At 41.7% G+C, this 19,726-nt stretch overlaps 1 protein-coding gene across 1 annotated transcript; it reads right to left on the minus strand.

The window, feature by feature from the left end:
* Window positions 1-9,987: 9,987 nt before the first annotated feature.
* LOC106584930 (neuropeptide FF receptor 1) lies at window positions 9,988-19,362 on the minus strand. Its single transcript, XM_045706611.1, has 3 exons — window positions 18,938-19,362; window positions 11,261-11,360; window positions 9,988-11,008 (listed from the first exon to the last, which is right to left on the minus strand). The coding sequence occupies exons 1-3, from the start codon at window positions 19,311-19,313 to the stop codon at window positions 9,988-9,990; spliced, it is 1,497 nt and encodes a 498-aa protein (XP_045562567.1). The 5' UTR covers window positions 19,314-19,362.
* Between the last annotated feature and the right edge of the window lie 364 nt (window positions 19,363-19,726).

Below are 19,726 nucleotides of genomic sequence, written 5' to 3' on the forward strand. Positions count from 1 at the left end.
AAAGCAACACTGATTGACAATAAATTTCACATGCTGTTGTGCAAATGGAATAGACAACAGGTGGAAATTATAGGCAATTAGCAAGACACCCCCAATAAAGGACTGGTTCTGCAGGTGGGGACCATAGACCACTTCTCAGTTCCTATGCTTCCTGGCTGATGTTTTGGTCACTTTTGAATGCTGGTGGTGCTTTCACTCTAGTGGTAGCATGAGACGGAGTCTACAACCCACACAAGTGGCTCAGGTAGTGCAGCTCATCCAGGATGGCACATCAATGCGAGCTGTGGCAAGAAGGTTTGCTGTGTCTGTCAGCGTAGTGTCCAGAGCATGGAGGCGCTACCAGGAGACAGGCCAGTACATCAGGAGACATGGAGGAGGCCGTAGGAGGGCAACAACCCAGCAGCAGGACCGCTACCTCTGCCTTTGTGCAAGGAGGAGCAGGAGAAGCACTGCCAGAGCCCTGCAAAATGACCTCCAGCAGGCCACAAATTTGTCTGCTCAAACGGTCTAAAACAGACTCCATGAGGGTGGTATGAGGGCCCGACGTCCACAGGTGGGGGTTGTGCTTACAGCCCAACACCGTGCAGGACGTTTGGCATTTGCTAGAGAACACCAAGATTGGCAAATTCGCCACTGGCGCCCTGTGCTCTTCACAGATGAAAGCAGGTACAGACTGAGCACGTGACAGACGTGACAGAGTCTGGAGACGCCGTGGAGAATGTTTTGCTGCCTGCAACATTTTTGCTGCCTGCAACATCCTCCAGCATGACCGGTTTGGCGGTGGGTCAGTCATGGTGTGGGGTGGCATTTCTTTGGGGGGCCGCACAGCCCTCCATGTGCTCGCCAGAGGTAGCCTGACTGCCATTAGGTACCGAGATAAGATCCTCAGACCCCTTGTGAGACCATATGCTGGTGCGGTTGGCCCTGGGTTCCTCCTAATGCAAGACAATGCTAGACCTCATGTGGCTGGAGTGTGTCAGCAGTTCCTGCAAGAGGAAGGCATTGATGCTATAGACTGGCCCGCCCGTTCCCCAGACCTGAATCCAATTGAGCACATCTGGGACATCACGTCTCGCTCCATCCACCAACACCACGTTGCACCACAGACTGTCCAGGAGTTGGCGGATGCTTTAGTCCAGGTCTGGGAGGAGATCCCTCAGGAGACCATCCGCCACCTCATCAGGAGCATGCCCAGGCGTTGTAGGGAGGTCATACAGGCACGTGGAGGCCACACACACTACTGAGCCTCATTTTGACTTGTTTTAATGACATTACATCAAAGTTGGATCAGCCTGTAGTGTGGTTTTCCACTTTAATTTTGAGTGTGACTCCAAATCCAGACCTCCATGGGTTAATAAATTGGATTTCCATTGATTATTTTTGTGTGATTTTGTTGTCAGCACATTCAACTATGTAAAGAAAAAAGTATTTAATAAGATTATTTCTTTCATTCAGATCTAGGATGTGTTGTTTAAGTGTTCCCTTTATTTTTTTGAGCAGTATATTTAATTTGATATGGATATTTTCTTTGCCCATAACCTTGAGCCTTTTGAGGACAGGGTTTTGTTCTTTACTGATTCCATTGGAATAACAATCACACAGAATGGGACAGGGCAACAACTCTTATAATTCCAACTATTGCATCCTGAAAGATACAATTCTTTATTATACATCTCTCCAAAGTGGAGATGCTGGAAAAAAATGTGTACCTGTGCTACAGACAGCTGTCCACTAACACTAAAAGCCCAATGCACTACTATTGTGAAGAAAAAAACTTTTTAATTCAGATTTTTCAGGTCAGCACCCCTACCTCCCGTGGCTATGGCAATTGAATTCACTGACAGTGCTATAGCTAATGAAACACAAATTGGTATTTACAGTAGCTGGCTAGGCTAGTCAAACTAACATTGGCTAGCTTTCAATAAACTGGCTAAAGCCCCTTTTCCACTAGCACTTAATTGCCAGCTGCAGTCACATATTGTCTACCTAGCAACATGACATGATTTCTAATATCTGGAAGTAGTGGAAATGCAAGTTGAGCTAGCTCACTAAGGCCAGCCCAACCTGGGTTGACTTCAAAGTGCCTTAATAAATGGTCAACGGAGTTACCTTTTTCATACGATGTATTGTATTGCATGCTGCATACTTCAAATGCACTCAAACATATATTTGATCTTATTTCATTCTTTGGGAGCTAGTTACAGTGCATTCAAGTATTCAGACATTGACTTTTCCACATTTTGTTATGCTACAGCCTTATTCTAAAACAGATTACATTTTTTCCCTCAATCTATGCACAATACCTGATAATGACAAGGGCCTTGGTCAGGGAGGGCCTTGGTCAGGGAGGTGACCAAGAACCCGATGGTCACTCTGACAGAGCTCCAGAGTTTCTCTGTGGAGATGGGAGAACCTTCCAGAAGGACAACCATCTCTGCAGCACTCAACAATCAGGCCTTTATGGTAGAGTGGCCAGACGGAAGACACTCAGTAAAAGGCTCATACATGACAGCCCCCTTGGAGTTTGCCAAAAGGCACCTAAAGGACTCTGACCATGAGAAACAAGATTCTCTGATCTGATGAAACCAAGATTGAACTCTTTGGACTGAATGTCAAGTGTCAGGTCTGGAGGAAACCTGGCACCATCCCTACGGTGAAGCACGGTGGTGGCAGCATCATGCTGTAGAGATGTTTTTCAGCGGCAGGGACTGGGAGACTAGTCAGGATCGAGGGAAAGATTAAAGGAGCAAAGTACAGAGAGATCCTTGATGAAAATCTGCTCCAAAGCGCTTAGGACCTCAAACTGGGGCAAAGATCCACCTTCCAACAGGACAATGACCCAAAACACACAGCCAAGACAACGCAGAAGTTTCTTTGGGACAAGTCTCAATTTCCTTGAGCGGCCTAGCCAGAGCAGAGACTTGAACCCGATCGAACATCTCTGGAGAGACCTGAAAATAGCTGTGCAGCGACGCTCCCCATCGAACCTGATAGAGCTTGAGAAAATCTGCAGAGAAGAATGGGAGAAACTCCCCAAATACAGGTGCGCCAAGCTGGTAGTGTCATACCCAAGAAGACTTGAGGCTGTAATCACTTCCAAAGGTGCTTCAACAAAGTACCGAGTACAGGGTCTGAAAACTTAAGTGTAAAAACCTGTTTGCTTTGTCATTATGTGGTATTGTGTGTAGATTGAGGGGGAAAAATAAATTAATCAATTTTAGAAGAAGGCTGTAACAAAATGTGGAAAAAGTCAAGGGGTCTGAACACTTTCCGACTGCACTGTATATCTGAATGCAGTTCGTATTTTCACTAGAGGCTGTGTTTACATCGTAGATAGAAGCAGGCCATTGGCTGCCTTCATCAGGCGGGGTATGTACGGGAGTTCTGATTTGGTTTAGCAGTTCGGCAAATTTGCCTGAGCAAACAGTGTTAAAAAATATACTTCTTATGAGAACATTTTATAGTCATAAGAATGTTTTGAGCGTCGTACAATAAATCTGCTCCTCCCTCCACGAGAATCAATCAACTTCATGTTTTTCGGCTTTGCCCCAACACCTACGAAAAGGCTTGTTCTGACAAGCCTTTTTCAGTTTGAGTCCAACGTTTATTAAATGATCTGAGAAACCAAAACAAACTTTAAATGCATCCAACAAGTTTGTAGAGTCACAAGCTTGATGTCATTGCGTGCTAGGAATATGGGACCAAATTCTAAACTTTTTACTACTTTATGTATAAAAATCCTTAGGAGTACCAATTTTCTTGTAATACAATTGCTCAGAGAAAGAGATTTTGTTTTAGTATAATTTCAATTTTTTTATACAGTATAGCTCAATATGAATATATTCATTATTGCTAATCTTTATCAAGGGTGTCAATCATTTTATACCCCACTGTATATACTTAACACAACACATATGGAGGATTTCAGTGCACCAATGCAGTATCATGCCATTGCAACAGTCAATACAACCATTGTAACACTTGAACATGATTCAGCAGATCTTATTGCAAGCAACTTTGATCTTTAAACAGTTGCAAATGAGTTCTCTTTTGCTAAATTGTATCTTATCAGCTTACGGTTTGTTATCTTGTATTCTATGAAATATTAGCTAGATTTAGTCTTTAAAAATCATAAAGGGAATTAACAAATGAGCCACGGAAATCCAAAAAAACAAAACGCATTGGGTCCCAAACATAGGTTCCGAATGGCATCCATGGGGGTGCTGGGCAAGCAACTCCAGTTGAGTCCTAAAAGATCCCCACCATGGACACCCACTGGACTTGCCTGAGATCCGACAAACCAAAAGAAACAACCCAAACCAATTTAGTATAGGGAGCGAAAACAAAAGTGGCGCAAACTCAAATATGGGAAACCAAAGGCAGAGGCTCTGTTCAACAACCTAAAGCCAAGTGTAAGTGCTAAACAGAGGAGTAGCTCTCTCCCTACCTCTGCGGAAGCACAGTTCCCGCTCAGCCCAGTCAAAACTGTTCGCTGCTCTGGCACCCCAATGGTGGAACAAGCTCCCTCACGACGCCAGGACAGCGGAGTCAATCACCACCTTCCGGAGACACCTGAAACCCCACCTCTTTAAGGAATACCTGGGATAGGATAAAGTAATCCTTCTAACCCCCCCCCCCCCCCCAAAAAAAAAAGATATAGATGTACTATTGTAAAGTGGTTGTTCCACTGGATATCATAAGGTGAATGCACCAATTTGTAAGTCGCTCTGGATAAGAGCGTCTGCTAAATGACGTAAATGTAAAATGTAGCTCTTCCAACAACCTTTCGGTTACTGGCCCAACGCTCTAAATGCAGCATCTAGTTTGTCTACAAATAAATGCTTGATATGTTACATTTTTGGTGAAGATGGAGACATCAATCTAAGTTTTTAAAATAGGACTAAATCAAACTTTATTTGAAGTGCATTTAAAGTTTTTGATTTGATTTAGTGCTATTCTTTAACTTAGATTCACGTTTCTATCTCAACCAAAAATCTAACATGTCAAGCATTTATTTGTAAACAAACCAAATGTTGCGTTTAGAACGTTGTGCCAGTAACCGAAAGGTTGTTGGTTCAAATGCCAGAGCCAATAAGGTGAAAAACATGTTGATGTGCCCTTGAGCAAGGCAGTTAACCCTAATTTGCTCCAGGGGTGCCGTACTACTATGAGTGACCCTGTAAAACTGCACCTAGCCGGTGTGACAAAAAAAGATAACGTGCAATAATGACTGTACAAAATAAATCATTCAAATACTGAGCTATATTGTATGCTGAAAAAAATGGGTATATTATTTTATAGTAATACAATTGCTCAGAGAAAGAGGTAATACTTTTTTTTCTCTAAGGTAGGGGTAAAAATGTACACCCCTAAAGATTCTTATGAATAAAGTAGTCAAAACTTTAGTATTTGGTCGCATTATTTCTAGCACACAATGACTACATCAAGCTTGTGACTACAAACTTCTTGGATGCATTTGCAATTCTTTTTGGTTGTTTCAGACTATTCTGTACCCATTAGCAATGAAGGGTAAATAATGTATTGCCATTTTGGAGTTACTTTTATTATAATTAAGAATAGAATATGTTTCTAAATACTGGGGTGGCAGGGTAGCCTAGTGGTTAGAGCGTTGGGCTAGTAACTGAAAGGTTGCAAGTTTGAATCCCCGAGCTGACAAGGTACAAATCTGTCGTTCTGCCCCTGAACAAGGCAGTTAACCCACTGTTCCTAGGCCGTCATTGAAAATAAGAATTTGTTTTTAACTGACTTGCCTAGTTAAATAAAGATAAAATAAAAAAACGAGTACATTAATGTGGATGCTCATAGCAGCGGGAAGTAGGGAAGCTGAGGGCGTTGCAACACATGTAGAAACCCCCAAAAATTGTTAAACAAATCAAAATATATTTTATATTTGAGATTCTTCAAAGTGGCCACCCTTTGCCTTGATGACAGCTAGTTGAAGACCAAGTCCATATTATGGCAAGAACAGCTCTAATAATCAAAGAGAAACGACAGTCCATTACTTTAAGACATGAAGGTCAGTCAATCCGGAACATTTCAAGAACTTTGAAAGTTTCTTCAAGTGCAGTCGCAAAAACAATCAAGCGCTATTATGAAACTGGCTCTCATGAGGACCGCCACAGGAAAGGAAGACCTCTGCTGCAGAGAATAAGTTCATTAGAGTTACCAGCCTCAGAAATGGCAGCCCAAATAAATGCTTCACGGAGTTCAAGTAACAGACACTTCTCAACATCAACTGTTCAGAGGAGAATGCCTGAATCAGGCCTTTGTGGTCAAATTGCTGCAAGGAAACCACTACTAAAGGACACTAATAAGAAGAGACTTGCTTGGGCCAAGAAACACGAACAATGGACATTAGACCGGTGGAAATCTGTCCTTTGGTCTGATGAGTGCAAACTGGAGATTTTTGGTTCCAACCGCCGTGTCTTTGTGAGACGCAGAGTATGTGAACGGATGAGATCTGCATGTGTGATTCCCACTGTGAAGCATGGAGGAGGTGGTGTGGGGGTGCTTTGCTGGTGACACTGCGTGATTTATTTAGAATTCAAGGTACCCTTAACCAGCATGGCTACCACAGCATTCTGCAGCGATATGGCATCCCATCTGGTTTGCGCTTAGTGGGATTATCATTTGTTTTTCAACAGGACAATGACCCAACATACAGTACCTCCAGGCTATTTGACCAAGGAGAGTGATGGAGTCCTGCATCAGACGACCTGGCCTCCACAATCACCCGACCACAACCCACTTGAGATGGTTTGGGATGAGTTGGTCCGCAGAGTAAAGGAAAAGCAGCCAACAAGTGCTCAGAATATGTGGGAACTCCTTCAAGACTGTTGGAAAAGCATTCCAGGTGAAGCTAGCTGAGAGAATGCCAAGAGTGTGCAAAGCTGTCAAGGCAAAGGGTGGCTACTTTGAAGAATCTCAAATAAACAAATCCAAATATTTTAATAACACTTGGTTGGTTATTTCATAGTTTTGATGTCTTCACTATTATTCTACAATATAGAAAATGAAAAATAAAGAAAAACCCTGGAGTGAGTAGGTGTGTCAACTTTTGACTAGTACTGTATATCACCTTAAAAATTGTTTATTTACTATCTCTGGGGTTTAACATGTTGGGCAAAGTGGTATAGGAGAGTCTGACATATAACCCCTAACTTGAGTTCAGTCTTCATCAATGAGAACCAAGAGAGGCCTACTTCGTCCTTCACGACTGGGAAAGGACTCGATTCTAGGCCGTAGAAAATCCTACTTCCATCTCATTAGATCAGACCAGGATGGAACAACAGTGATTCATATTACTGGTTTGCATCCTAAAAAAGGATAGTTGTTTTTTGTTGCATAACACACTTCCATTATTTGTTTACCCATATGATGTGGATCATTGTTAGGTTATTAGATATTCACGCTTCAGTAACAAAACACCACCATGGTTGTAATAACACTTTAAACAGGTAGTTAGTAAATGTGTAGAATGTGTTTTTGTTTTGGGTCCACACTGGTAAGTTAACTTATGTAAATTAGACAGTCACAGAGGATTTCCTTCTGAATAACTAGTCAGGGCATAGCACTTTCCATTCAGCTTCAGGCAACTTTGATGTAAGGCTTGATCACGGTCCGCTTGTGGAATATAAAATTGTTGCTTATCCATTGTTCACTAGATATATCAATGTAATTACACCCAACACAAATGTTGAAAAACAGAACGCTTTCCACCACTAGATCACATAATTAGACACGAGCTGGATGTGATCCCGACATTGCCACCGATGTAGTGGAAGAGTGAAAGCTGCAAAAGGGACTTTAACCACGGCACACCAGTGGTCCCGTGTGGCTCATTTGGTAGAGCATGGTGTTTGCAACGCCAAGGTTGTGGGTTCGATTCCCACGGGGGACCAGTACGGAGAAGAAAAAAAAATGTATGAAATGTATGCATTCACTACTGTAAGTTGCTCTGGATAAGAGTGTCTGCTAACTTACTAAAATGGAAATGTCATACCTAGAGCTTACTTTTTTTCCCTAACAGCCATTGCCATGGAAACCTAGTAAGCCTCTGGGCAAAGCCAGTAGGCCTACAATGCTGGCATATACCTTGTTACAATAGCCTATGTACCGTAATAATCATAATGAAATGGCCTTGGAAGTGCCATAAGTGTAAGCCAACATAATTCATTATTTTATATGAACCTGTTTAACTGCATTTATGGCTTGATCATAGTCCAGACTCATTATAGTTGCAAACATAGCACCAGTATCCCAAAGTATTAAGCAAAAACAAACAGAAAACAGCATAGGCATTAATCAAAAAGATTCCAAAAGTATTTCGGTGACAACCTGGTTGATTAACAATATTGGGTTGCTAACAGTTTTTTTTATATGAATAAATGTGGGACACAAAAGGCAGTGTAGAACAGCATTTGTCAAAATGCATTGCTCCAATAACTTTCAAAGATTGTTCTTCAGTTTGCCCCCGAAATAAATGTATTTTCCTATGAACGAAGTCACACAAAAATGTCTGTATTTTCACACAACTTAAGCCTCACGAAAACGCACAATCTGCTAAAATACTTTTTGTACATATTTGCATGAATATAGTGTGAGATTTTGTTGGTATTGAACATAGGCTCTTCATCTAGGTTTGTACCTGTAGATGTTCCATCGCCAAGAAGAAAAACTATGCACAATACAGTAACTGAGTACATTGAGACACGAAGTGGTTTGTGATGAGATTATGCGGCTCAGTTGGTAGAGCATGGTGCTTGCAATGTTACAGTTGTGGGTTCAATTCCCACCAGGGACCAGTAATGAAAATTGTATGCACTCACTACTGTAAGTAGCCCTGGATAAGAGTGTATGCTAAAATGGAATAGGAATGAATAGACCATGTCAGTTTTTACATAGAAATAAGTTGCATTTGCAAAGTATTTCAAAAAACTAGAAAACATATCAAGAAAGTATTTTTATATTCCACAAGTATTATCAGATAACTATTTTGTACACAATTATCAGACTCAAGTTGCTGGTAAACACTCAGATGTTTAGTTTACATTTTCTTTCATAAAAGTAGTGCACTGGGCCTTTACTAATTCTGTATTAGCGGACCGATATAGATGCCTTCAGCTCTGGCAATTTTTCTTTTCTGCCTCTTTTCTACAAGTCATGGTTGTGAATACTTATGTAAATTAGATTTCTGTATTTCATTTTCAATAAATGTGCAAAAAAATATTTGTAATGATGGTGTACTGTGTGTAGATGGGTGAGAAAAATATATGTTTAATCCATTTTGAATCCAGGCTGTAACACAACTAAATGTGGAATAAGTCTGGGGGTATGAGTACTTTCTGAAGGCACTGTATGTCTAATCAAAGATGAATTTCAACATAATTCCAACCACCCAAAACAATGTATATTGAATATACGATGAAAAAGATTAACATTTCTATGTAGAATTTAACCCAGTTTAAAGTAGACATAGTTCTGATGATAATGTTGGAATTAGATTGACATAAATTTAACAACCTGTTAGTCAGGTTATGTATTTAAGTTTGTTTTAATCTAATTTCAATGTTTACAACGCTGGTTTGAAATTTGATAAACAGTGCTGGTTGATGACTTTGAAAAAAAAAAATCCTACGCATTTTCTACGTTGATTCAACAGCACAACGTGTTGACAAATTACTTTGAAACAACGTTGATTCAACCATTTTGCGCCCATTGGGATGTCTCTATTCTCAGCACTTATTATGACCAATTTTCTATTCAGACACTTTGTGGATACGGGCCCAGGTTTTTTTTAGTGGTTGGAGTCTTAGAATGACTCCAAGATCAAAGTTTGTCATGTGGTCTAATTTAATGTTGACATGAGTCCACATACCAGACCATCTGAAAGACAATAAATAAGACTGTGCCTATCTTTTCTATTCATACGGGATGCTGAAAGCACCTCCATGGTTTCAATCCCCACTAATGATCCCAGGCCTGACACACTCCCATTGGGCTGGTGGGCTCCTCAACATGAATCCCCTTTTTGTTCATCACATAGCCAATCCCCATTCCTCCACTCGCCCCAGTCCCCCTGCCCTCAACATGGACCGTGTTGCTTCCCACCTTAGAATTCTTCTTCAACTCCAGCTCAAGGAGCACAGAGTCTGCCACATTACCATCGGTGTATACTTTGTTTCTTGCCCCAAACAAGAGAGGATTGGGGTTGCTTGTGGGATCCCTCAGTCCGCCTCCATCCAATCCACCATTACCCCCACCTCTTGCTCTACCTTCCCTAGTTCCCCTTCCCGTTACCTCATCCCTATTCCCTGTGGGGCAGCAAGAGTTGGTCTGGCAGACAGCCTGGAAGCCCCTCTTGAAGTTCTCATTGAAGTATCCGTAGATGATGGGGTTGACAGAGGAGTTGGAAAAGGCTAGCCAGTGGGCGAAGGGAAAGATGTATCCAGTGAGGAGCTCCAGCTGTTCCTCTCCCAGCCCGCCATAGTCCGTCAGCAGCATCAGAGTCCACAGCGGCAGCCAGGACAACATGAACAGCAGGGCCACCACGATCAGCATCTTGATCACCTTGATCTTCTTCTGGGAGATCTGTGGCCTTCCCCCCTCGTGCCTGGCTGGGGGGGGAGGAGGTGCTGCATCCTGAGGTTCTCTGCTTGACACCACAGAGGTGTAGAGCTTCACCCCGATGCGCCCGTACATGACGATGATGAGAGACAGGGGCACCAAGTAGATGTGGGCGAACAGAACCGTGGTGTATACCTTCCTCATCTTCGGGTCAGCAAAGTTCTCATAGCATGAGTACAGGGGGTAGGTCATGTTGTAGTTCTGGCTGTAAACCATGTAGTGATCAGCCACCTCCTCCACGGTCAGGGCAGCTGCTGAGGGACACATGATTACCACAGCCAGAACCCAGATCATCGCTATGGTCGCCTTGGCAACTAGGAGGGTGAGTTTGGGCTGAAAAGGGTACACAATGCAGCGGAACCTGTGGAGAGTGGAAATGGAGAGAGGAAAAGGAAGAATGCTTGCTGTTTTTTTGTGCCAAGGCACTATACAAATGTGGTCAAATATATTGGGCACCCAATGTTCTGTTTTTTACTTTCAAAACTGGTTAAATGGCTATTTCTACACTGTAGGGCACCCTCAATCACAGGTGAGAAATTACACAGTAAACAAGAATCATTGCCTCCAACCAAATTCCCTCCCCGGCCTCACTGTAGAGCTACATCATACCAACCTGTCCACTGCGATGGCCACCAGGGTGAAGACTGAGGCAGCCACAGACATCCCCTGCACCAGACCACTCAGTTTACACACAGTGTTGGTAAACGGCCAGCCTGTTGACAAAATCCATGACAATTACCAACAACTACAAAGAGACAGCAGCCATATAGTTCAATTTACTTGGTAAAATAAGGACAAATGAAAATATATAGACTTTCCCAGCTGCAATTTCCTAGGCCTTGTACACAGTTGTCATATGCACTAACAAGTTGATGGCACAATATTTACATTTACACAGACACAATCACTCAACCTACAGATGGAGATAAACACTGGTTAAACATCTATTCTGTTTGTTTTGAAGGACTTGATGAATAAGGCATAAGATGGTAATGAAAACCAATTCGATTGTGTCTGTAGAATGGGGAATCATAAGTATAATTTGCTATTTGGCTGTAATTTGCTATCATGAAATTATATAACTATAGATGAGCCATTCTCTATATGTATAACAGTTATACAACTAGTCTATAAATTAGCAATTTACATTCCCCCATTTTCCATCAGTAGAAAGTGCATAATGACAGTCTGAAATGAACATGATGAAATATGCATTAAATAAAACTCAAAACAGTGTCTAAGATTTCTAAATTATGTTTGAACAAAGCTCTTCATCACACCAAGCTCAGCAGGGTATTGGCACAATTTATATCCTGTTGCCTAGAGAAATTGCAGAAAATGTATATTAACAAGAAGCAATGATTTTCTGTTCATTAGATTGCTTTCTACAAAACACTTTAGTTCAATAGTAATTTAATTTCCTCAAATGAATGGGCATGCAAAAGGTTAACATTATGAATAATGAGGACAAGAGGATATGTACAAGAGGATATGTACAACCATTCTTATAGGGATGGTTTCTCAACAGAGAATGTAGAGAATCAGGATCTGATCTTTGTCCACGAGGTGCTACTCTTACCCATCATTAATGTGAATTAAATCTCATTATGACTCTACATTGTCTCAAAGGAAAAAGAGGATTTGGTGCTCAAACAACTGCAGTAGTGGTACTACTCTGTCTGATGAAGGTTGTTGACCGTAATGTCATGCTAGGTTTCTAACTTTGGATACATTTTTCATATATTTTTACAGGGGTGCAACTTTCACTGGGGACGGGGGTCATGCAAAGCTTCTGGAAGGCTGGCTGGATCAGCACGCAAGAGTTGAGCATAGTTCAGTGTGTGTGTGTGGACCTCTTTCACCGAGTTGTAAACGCAAGTAGAGCAGAAACTGGCTACTCTTTAGTTGACTGATATAGCTGGCCAGGTAACTGCTGTTTAACTTTACAGAAAAAAACTAAACTAGTTTTTATTCGCAGTTCTGAGCTAGTATTGTAACTGACATGTAACGTTAGCTAATGTTTCATCCCCTCTCGACTGAGGTGAATGAATTAGCTACGCTAGCTAGCAGTTACCACAGCCAGGTCAGCTCTAGCCTCTAGCTATCTGTGAGATAGCGATATAAGGTGGCTATTATTACTACTATCTAACAGCAGTTGTTTGTATGGAAATGTTTTGTAGCCTTTGTTTTGTCCCATTTCAACAGAAGTAAATTCACTTGGCTAGCTTTTGCCAGTTGATGTACCATTAGAGAGAGAGAGCTTGCCAAAAGTTGGCTAACTTTAGCTATTATTTTTGCCTCAATCACACTAGACCTGAATCAAATGATGAAACCATCAGCCAAACAATTGAAGATTGATATTCAGAAGTTTTTTTCAGTGCAATGTGAGCTTTTATTAGTCTGTACGTCGATGTAACATTATTGATCTGTCAGTTTCCCTAGCTAATTCCCTACTTTTCACACTGAGACAGTAATAAACAGCACTAGCATTACAGGCATTACGGTCATGGTGCAAAGTAGAGGTCTGCACCGCATCCACAGCTTTTCATATCGCACTCCGCCCGCACCTGCTGGACTCCCTGGTCCCAAACCCAACTGCAGTCCCGCAATGTTATTTTAGGCGTATGTGACACAGCTCACTTGCCAGCCATGGTCCCAGCAATTTTGCGCCCTATAGGCAATATCAAATGCGCAAAAATAACTTTATAAATTGTTTAAATTAACAGAGATTCTCACATGGCCCTTATATTAGGCTACCTGTATTACTGGGCTATATCAGCCAATATGCTAGATGTAGTTTGAAGAGAGCAGAGTAGGAGAGACTTGCACTTTCTATTGAGCTATTTTTATAGCCTAGCTTTTAGGAGTTCAAAGATTTTCAGACTGAGAAATATGGTTGATCAATATTTAGGCATATTTCTAGGCAATGTAGTAAAGTATTTAGGAAGTAAATTTCCTTGGACAGGTAACTTCCCTGTGCTTCTACGCCCATGCATAGGCTATAGCCTACTCTATTTAATTGAGACCACACCCGCACCTGAACTCGCAGTTATGGCTACTGAACTTGAAGCAGCAAGAATGATGACAGCGACACTTGCTACGTTTTGCATAGGCCTATAGCCTGCCTTTTAGGAGGATGATTTGCAGGCAGAGGCATAAATGGGTAATCAATTCTTATTGAAAATGAAAAGGCGTAACACTCGCTCGCCATAGTAGCCTAACCTATGTGCGCAGTGATTTATCAAGACCAGTCCCCATGCTTGTCTCAGAGCAGCGCGAAACGGTGCTGAAATAGTGGACCACAGCGGGTAGGCTATTGCTTCATATCCTATTGCTTCTAACTTCAATATGCTTTTTAAATAGATAAGACCTACATCACTTTTAACAGCACATTACTCAACACTAGTGAGACTCTTGTCGCCTACAGTATATCAAAAAAAAAAAATTTCAATGACGTGACTTCACCAATAATTAGATTTAGAGGATTCTAAATTAATATATCTAAGGGGCATTTTTTGTTAGGGCAAATCTGATCTGTGATAATATCTCAGGCTACTGAAGTTGAAACAGCATATTCTGAGTGTGTGAATAATGCGAAAAATATGTGTTTTTAATACAATAGGTAGGCTAACGCATACAACGCAGAAAGAGGACAGTTTCCAAATAATCTGTGGGACAAAAAAAAGTCATCCCAAAGTCGTCTGTGTATCCGCAATGATCTCTGTCGGGACCCTTGGCCTAACACCCGCAGGTACCACAGGCCTCCCGGGGGAATGCAGCCCTCTAGTGCACAATCAGTACTCAACACTGCTCACCATGTCTTAGCAGGATCAGATGGTGACAGGGGTTCCATCTTGAATTGATAGGTAGACCTAAAGTAGCTATAGGACAGCAGCTTAATCTTAAAGCTATAGTCTTGGTTCTGGGAATAATGGTCATTTCAATTATTGAACCATTATATTATCCAATAATATAATTAATGTAACAATGTACACCAAGGTAATTCTTTGACACGCCTCATTTTAGGAGGATCAGAGGGTGACAGGGCTCTCAGCAGGGTCAGGCAACCAGGGAAGACCAGTCTGTGACGGCGCTTAGGTGAATTTGTCCAGATACAACACTTTATTCTCTCTGTGCTATTTTAAGGCAGTCTGACAAACCTCCAAAGTTAATTTCCAAACTGTATCAAGGGATGATAGGCTTTCCCAATGAGACAAAACATGCAAAACAAAAATGTGAAGAAGACCTGGTAGAAGATATTGATGACGATGAATGGATAGAGATATGTTTGAATGCCCAGTCATGTTCATATAATCTCAGACATAAATTGCAGCAGTTTAAGATCATCCATAGAACATACTATATGCCAGTGAAACTGAATATCATGCACTCAGAAATGTTATTCCTCTGCTGGAGGTATAAAACACTGAAGGGGACATATTTGCATATGTTATGATCTTGTGAAGGCTGGCTGAATTCTGTATGTTCTTTTATCACAGCATGTCTACAGATTCTCCCTTCTTCCTGTTTTTGTTTGCTTGGAAATGCTGCTACTGGAGACTTATCTGAAGAAACTGTGTAACCAAGCATTTATAGCAGCTAAGACATGGATTGCCATTCATTGGAAGGTTGGTTATCCTCCCACAATGTCTAGTTATGTATCACTAGATTTGATTTATTACAAGATTAAAGGGTATACTGGGCAACTTTCATAAGGTCTGGATGCCTTATATGGAATACAGTATGACTAAAGGAGTCTGCATTGAAAACATGCCCACGTCAGGGGAGATACCCATTTAGTCAATCCCTAGCTGCTGGGCTGCTCAGTGGGATGTGAGTGACTGGGATGTGTTAAGTTGGGGCGCTACAGGGTGGTGAACCCCTATGGAAAGGACAGGGCGACCCAGCTATATTGTGTGCAAGTAAAAAGAGCTCTACAGTACTATTAGGCCTATGAGATTAATTACATGGAGGATTTGCTGTTTCTGTCAGTTAATGTACAGTACCAGTCAAACATTTTGTTAAAAGACCGAGTCCATATTATGGCAAGGACAGCTCAAATAACCAAAGAGAAATGACAGGCTGATAACTCTAATGAACTTATCCTCTGCAGCAGAGGTCTTCCATTCCTGTGGTGGTCCTCATGAGAGCCAGTTTCATCATAGCGCTTGATAGTTTTTGCGACTGCACCTGAAGAAACTTTAAAAAGTCCTTGATTGACTGACCTTCATGTCTTAAAGTAATGGACTGTCATTTCTCTTTGCTTATTTGAGCTGTTCTTTTATAATATGGACTTGATCTTTTACCAAATAGGGATATCTTCTGTATACCACTCCTACCTTGTCACAACACAACTGATTGGCTCAAACGCATTATGAAGAAAAGAAATTCCACAAATTTACTTTTAACAAGGCACACCTGTTTATTGAAAAGCATTCCAGGTGACCATCTCATGAATCTGGTTGAGAGAATGCCAAGAGTGTGCAAAGCTGTCATCAAGGCAAAGGGTGGTTACTATGAAGAATCTCAAATATAAAATATATTTTGATTTGTTTAACACTTTGTTGGTTACTACACGATTCCATATGTGTTATTTCATACTTTTGATGTGTTCACTATTATTCTACAATGTAGAAAATAGTAAAAAAATTAAGAAAAACCCTGGAATGAGTAAGTGTGTGTTTTGACTTGTAATGTATGTCCACTGGCAGGGTTTGGCCTTTACATTGGGTCTTGGGGGTGACGAAAAGATAGTGGGGTGGACCAAGGTTAAAATGTTCAATGCTTATGGGCATACATGGGTCCCGCCAATATCCAAACCCAGTGATAAAATATTAATACTTATGTAAATTGAGTTCTGAAGTAGCCAAGTTTCCTATTTTTTTTGGTCCTGCTTTTGGAAGATGAAGAAAATGGCCAGTGGTAAGTGGTAAAAATACAAACTCATGAAAAGCATTCAGCAGGAAGGATCTCTGACAATATTTCTCACTCTGTTATGTCTCCTCTGATCATTTAATGTTGCCTGCAGCAACACTGTTTATATTCATTATAACAATGTTTCTGTTCTTTGTTTTTGATGAGTCATTCAGTAAATTCACAAATTACTAAAGACACGCTCCGGAACTTTGCTATTAAGTATTTTTTTTACCTCCCGCTGTGGTCTGGATGTGTCAATGTGTAGTTCATACATGCATAATCTATGAGCAGAATGTCTTACTTCAATTAGCAACAAAATCCCTAGTTAAAATCAACAATTGTTTGGGAAGCTGTGCTGCACCATTTTCCCCCACATTGGCCAGCCCCCTAACAATTTGAGTTCCAGCCAATAAGCTTCAGCCCCTGCCATTTGCATGATAGTTAGCAAGATGCACACACAGCAGAGCGAGACAGAGACAAATGACACGGTGCATTCAGAAAGTATTTAGACCCCTTCACTTTTTTCACATTTTGATACGTTACAGCCTTATTCTAAAATTGATTAAATTGTTCCCCCCCCCCACATCAATCTACACACAATACCCATAATGATAGAGCAAAAACAGGTTTTTAGAAATGTTTGCAAATGTATTACAAATTAAAAAAATTATATCACATTCACACAAGTATTCAGACACTTTACTCACTACCTTGTTGAAGCACCTTTGGCAGCAATTACAGCCTCGAGTCTTCTTGGGTATGATGCTACAAGCTTGGCACACCTGTATTTGGGGAGTTTCTCCCATTCTTCTCTGCAGATCCTCTCAAGCTGTGTCAGGTTGGATGGGGAGTGTTAATGCACAGCTATTTTCAGGTCTCTCCAGAGATGTTCGATCGGGTTCAAGTCCGGGTTCTGGCTGGGCCACTCAAGGACATTCAGAGTGTCACGTCCTGACCAGTAGAGGGTGTAGTTGGGTCAGGATGTGGCCGAAGGGAGTGTGTGTTTTATTGTTTCATTGATTTTGGCCGTGTGACTTCCAATCAGGCACAGCTGTAGAGGGTTGTGGTTGATTGGGAGTCACACATAAGTTGCCTACGTTTCCTTTGTGTTTCGTGGGTAATTGTTCTTGTCATTGTGGTTGCACCTGACAGGACTGTGTTGGCTGTCAGTTTTGTTGTTTTTGTGAATTGCATAGTGTTCGTTGAATTAAATATGACGAACCCTAACTCCGCCGCATTTTGGTCCACTTCTTCCTCAGACAGCCGTTACACAGAGACTTGTCCCGAAGCCACTCCTGCGTTGTCTTGGCTGTGTGCTTAGGGTCATTGTCCTGTTGGAAGGTAAACCTTTCTCCCAGTCTGTGGTCCTGAGCGCTCTGGAGCAGGTTTTCATCAAGGATCTCTCTGTACTTTGCTCTGTTCATCTTTCCCTCAATGCTGACTAGTCTCCCAGTCCCTGATGCTGAAAAACATCCCCACAGCATGATGCTGCCAACACCATGCTTCACTGTAGCGGCTTCCGCCTGGCCACTACGATAAAGGCCTGATTGGTGGAGTGCAGCAGGAATGGTTGTCCTTCTGGAAGGTTCTCCCATCTCCACAGAGGAACTCTGGAGCTATGTCAGAGTGACCATTGGGTTCTTGGTCACCTCTCTGACCAAGGTCCTTCTCCCCCGATTGCTCAGTTCGGCCGGGCATCCAGCTTTAGGAAGAGTCTTGGTGGTTCCAAACTTCTTCCATTTAAGAATGATGGAGGGCACTGTGTTCTTGGGGGATCTTCAATGCTGCAAACATTTTTGTTGCTCTTCCCCAGATCTGTGCCTCGACACTATCCTGTCTGGGAGCTCTATGGACAATTCTTTCGACCTCATGTCTTGGTTTTTGTTTTTACATGCACTGTCAACTGTTGGACTTTATATAGACAAGAGTGTGCCTTTCCAAATCATCTCTAATCAAATGAATTTACCACAGGTGAACTCCAATCAAGTTGAAGAAACATCTCAAGGATGATCAATGGAAACAGGATGCACCTGAGCTCAATTTCGAGTCTCATAGCAAAGGGTCTGAATACTTATGTAAGTAAGATATCTTTTTTTATTTTATACATTTGCAAAAATGTCTAAACCTGTTTTTGCTTTGCCATTATGGGGTATTTTGTGTAGATTGATGAGGAACATTTTGTTTTTAATCAATTTTAGAACAACACTAACGTAACAAAATGTGGAAAAAGTGAAGGGGTCTAAATATTTCCGGATGCACAGTATCTGTACATATGTGATGTAGTAGACCAGTTTTGGTTCGCCGGCTCAGACAAAGTTGCATTCGCCACCCCATACAGAGTTGCATTCACCAGGTCAGTTAAACCATTACCTACCTGTGATGAGGTTATCCACCAGCGTTGTGGGGATGCAGAAAATGCCCACCAACAGGTCGCTGACCGCCAGGTTGAGGATGAAAAGGTTGGTGACGGTTCTCATGCGGCGGTTCCCCAGCACGATCAGACACACCAGCACATTACCCACCATGCACAGCAGGAAGATGAACAGGTAGGCCAGGATGAAGCTAGCAGCCACAGGGAGGGAGTGCTGATAGTAAGGGAAATAGGTGATGTTGTTGGTGGTGGTGTAGTTGGTGTGGTTAGCAGCATCATAGTAGAGGTGGTGGCTGGAGGAGTTCATGGCTATCATGGTGCCTTTCAAGCCCTCCAGTTCAGTCAGACCCTTTTCTTCTTCGCTGCTCCACACCTCCATCACTCCTCTCTTTTTCAGGGTGGGGCACGCAGCCACTCACACACACCACTCTGCACCTTGGGACACAGACAAACAGAAGCAAATAATTTCCTTATGAAATTCTAGCAGATTCATTGTGTATCCATACAGAGTATCTCCAGACGTTCTAATTATTCAGTCATTTGAATTTTTCATAGCCTACTTAGTGGCCAATACACTTCATACTTGGTAGTGCACAAGTTTGGATATTGGGACAAAGACACTGTAATAGACATTCGATCTGACTTGAGGACATTGCTTTCAGAATAAATAACAAGGATCTCATACAGTGGGGGAAAAAAGTATTTGATCCCCTGCTGATTTTGTACGTTTGCCCACTGACAAAGAAAGGATCAGTCTATAATTTTAATAGTAGGTTTATTTTAACAGTGAGA

Source organism: Salmo salar, chromosome 24, assembly GCF_965601325.2.
Source record: "Salmo salar chromosome 24, fSalSal1, whole genome shotgun sequence".
Classification (NCBI taxonomy): domain Eukaryota; kingdom Metazoa; phylum Chordata; class Actinopteri; order Salmoniformes; family Salmonidae; genus Salmo; species Salmo salar.

Excerpts from the sequence above, each read along its gene's own strand:
- LOC106584930 (XM_045706611.1), bottom strand. The coding sequence starts at position 19,313 with ATGGAGGTGTGGAGCAGCGAAGAAGAAAAGGGTCTGACTGAACTGGAG. Across the intron at positions 11,361-18,937 it reads GGTGGATAACCTCATCACAG|GCTGGCCGTTTACCAACACT; the intron begins GTAGGTAATGGT and ends TTTTGTCAACAG. Across the intron at positions 11,009-11,260 it reads GTGGCCATCGCAGTGGACAG|GTTCCGCTGCATTGTGTACC; the intron begins GTTGGTATGATG and ends CACTCTCCACAG.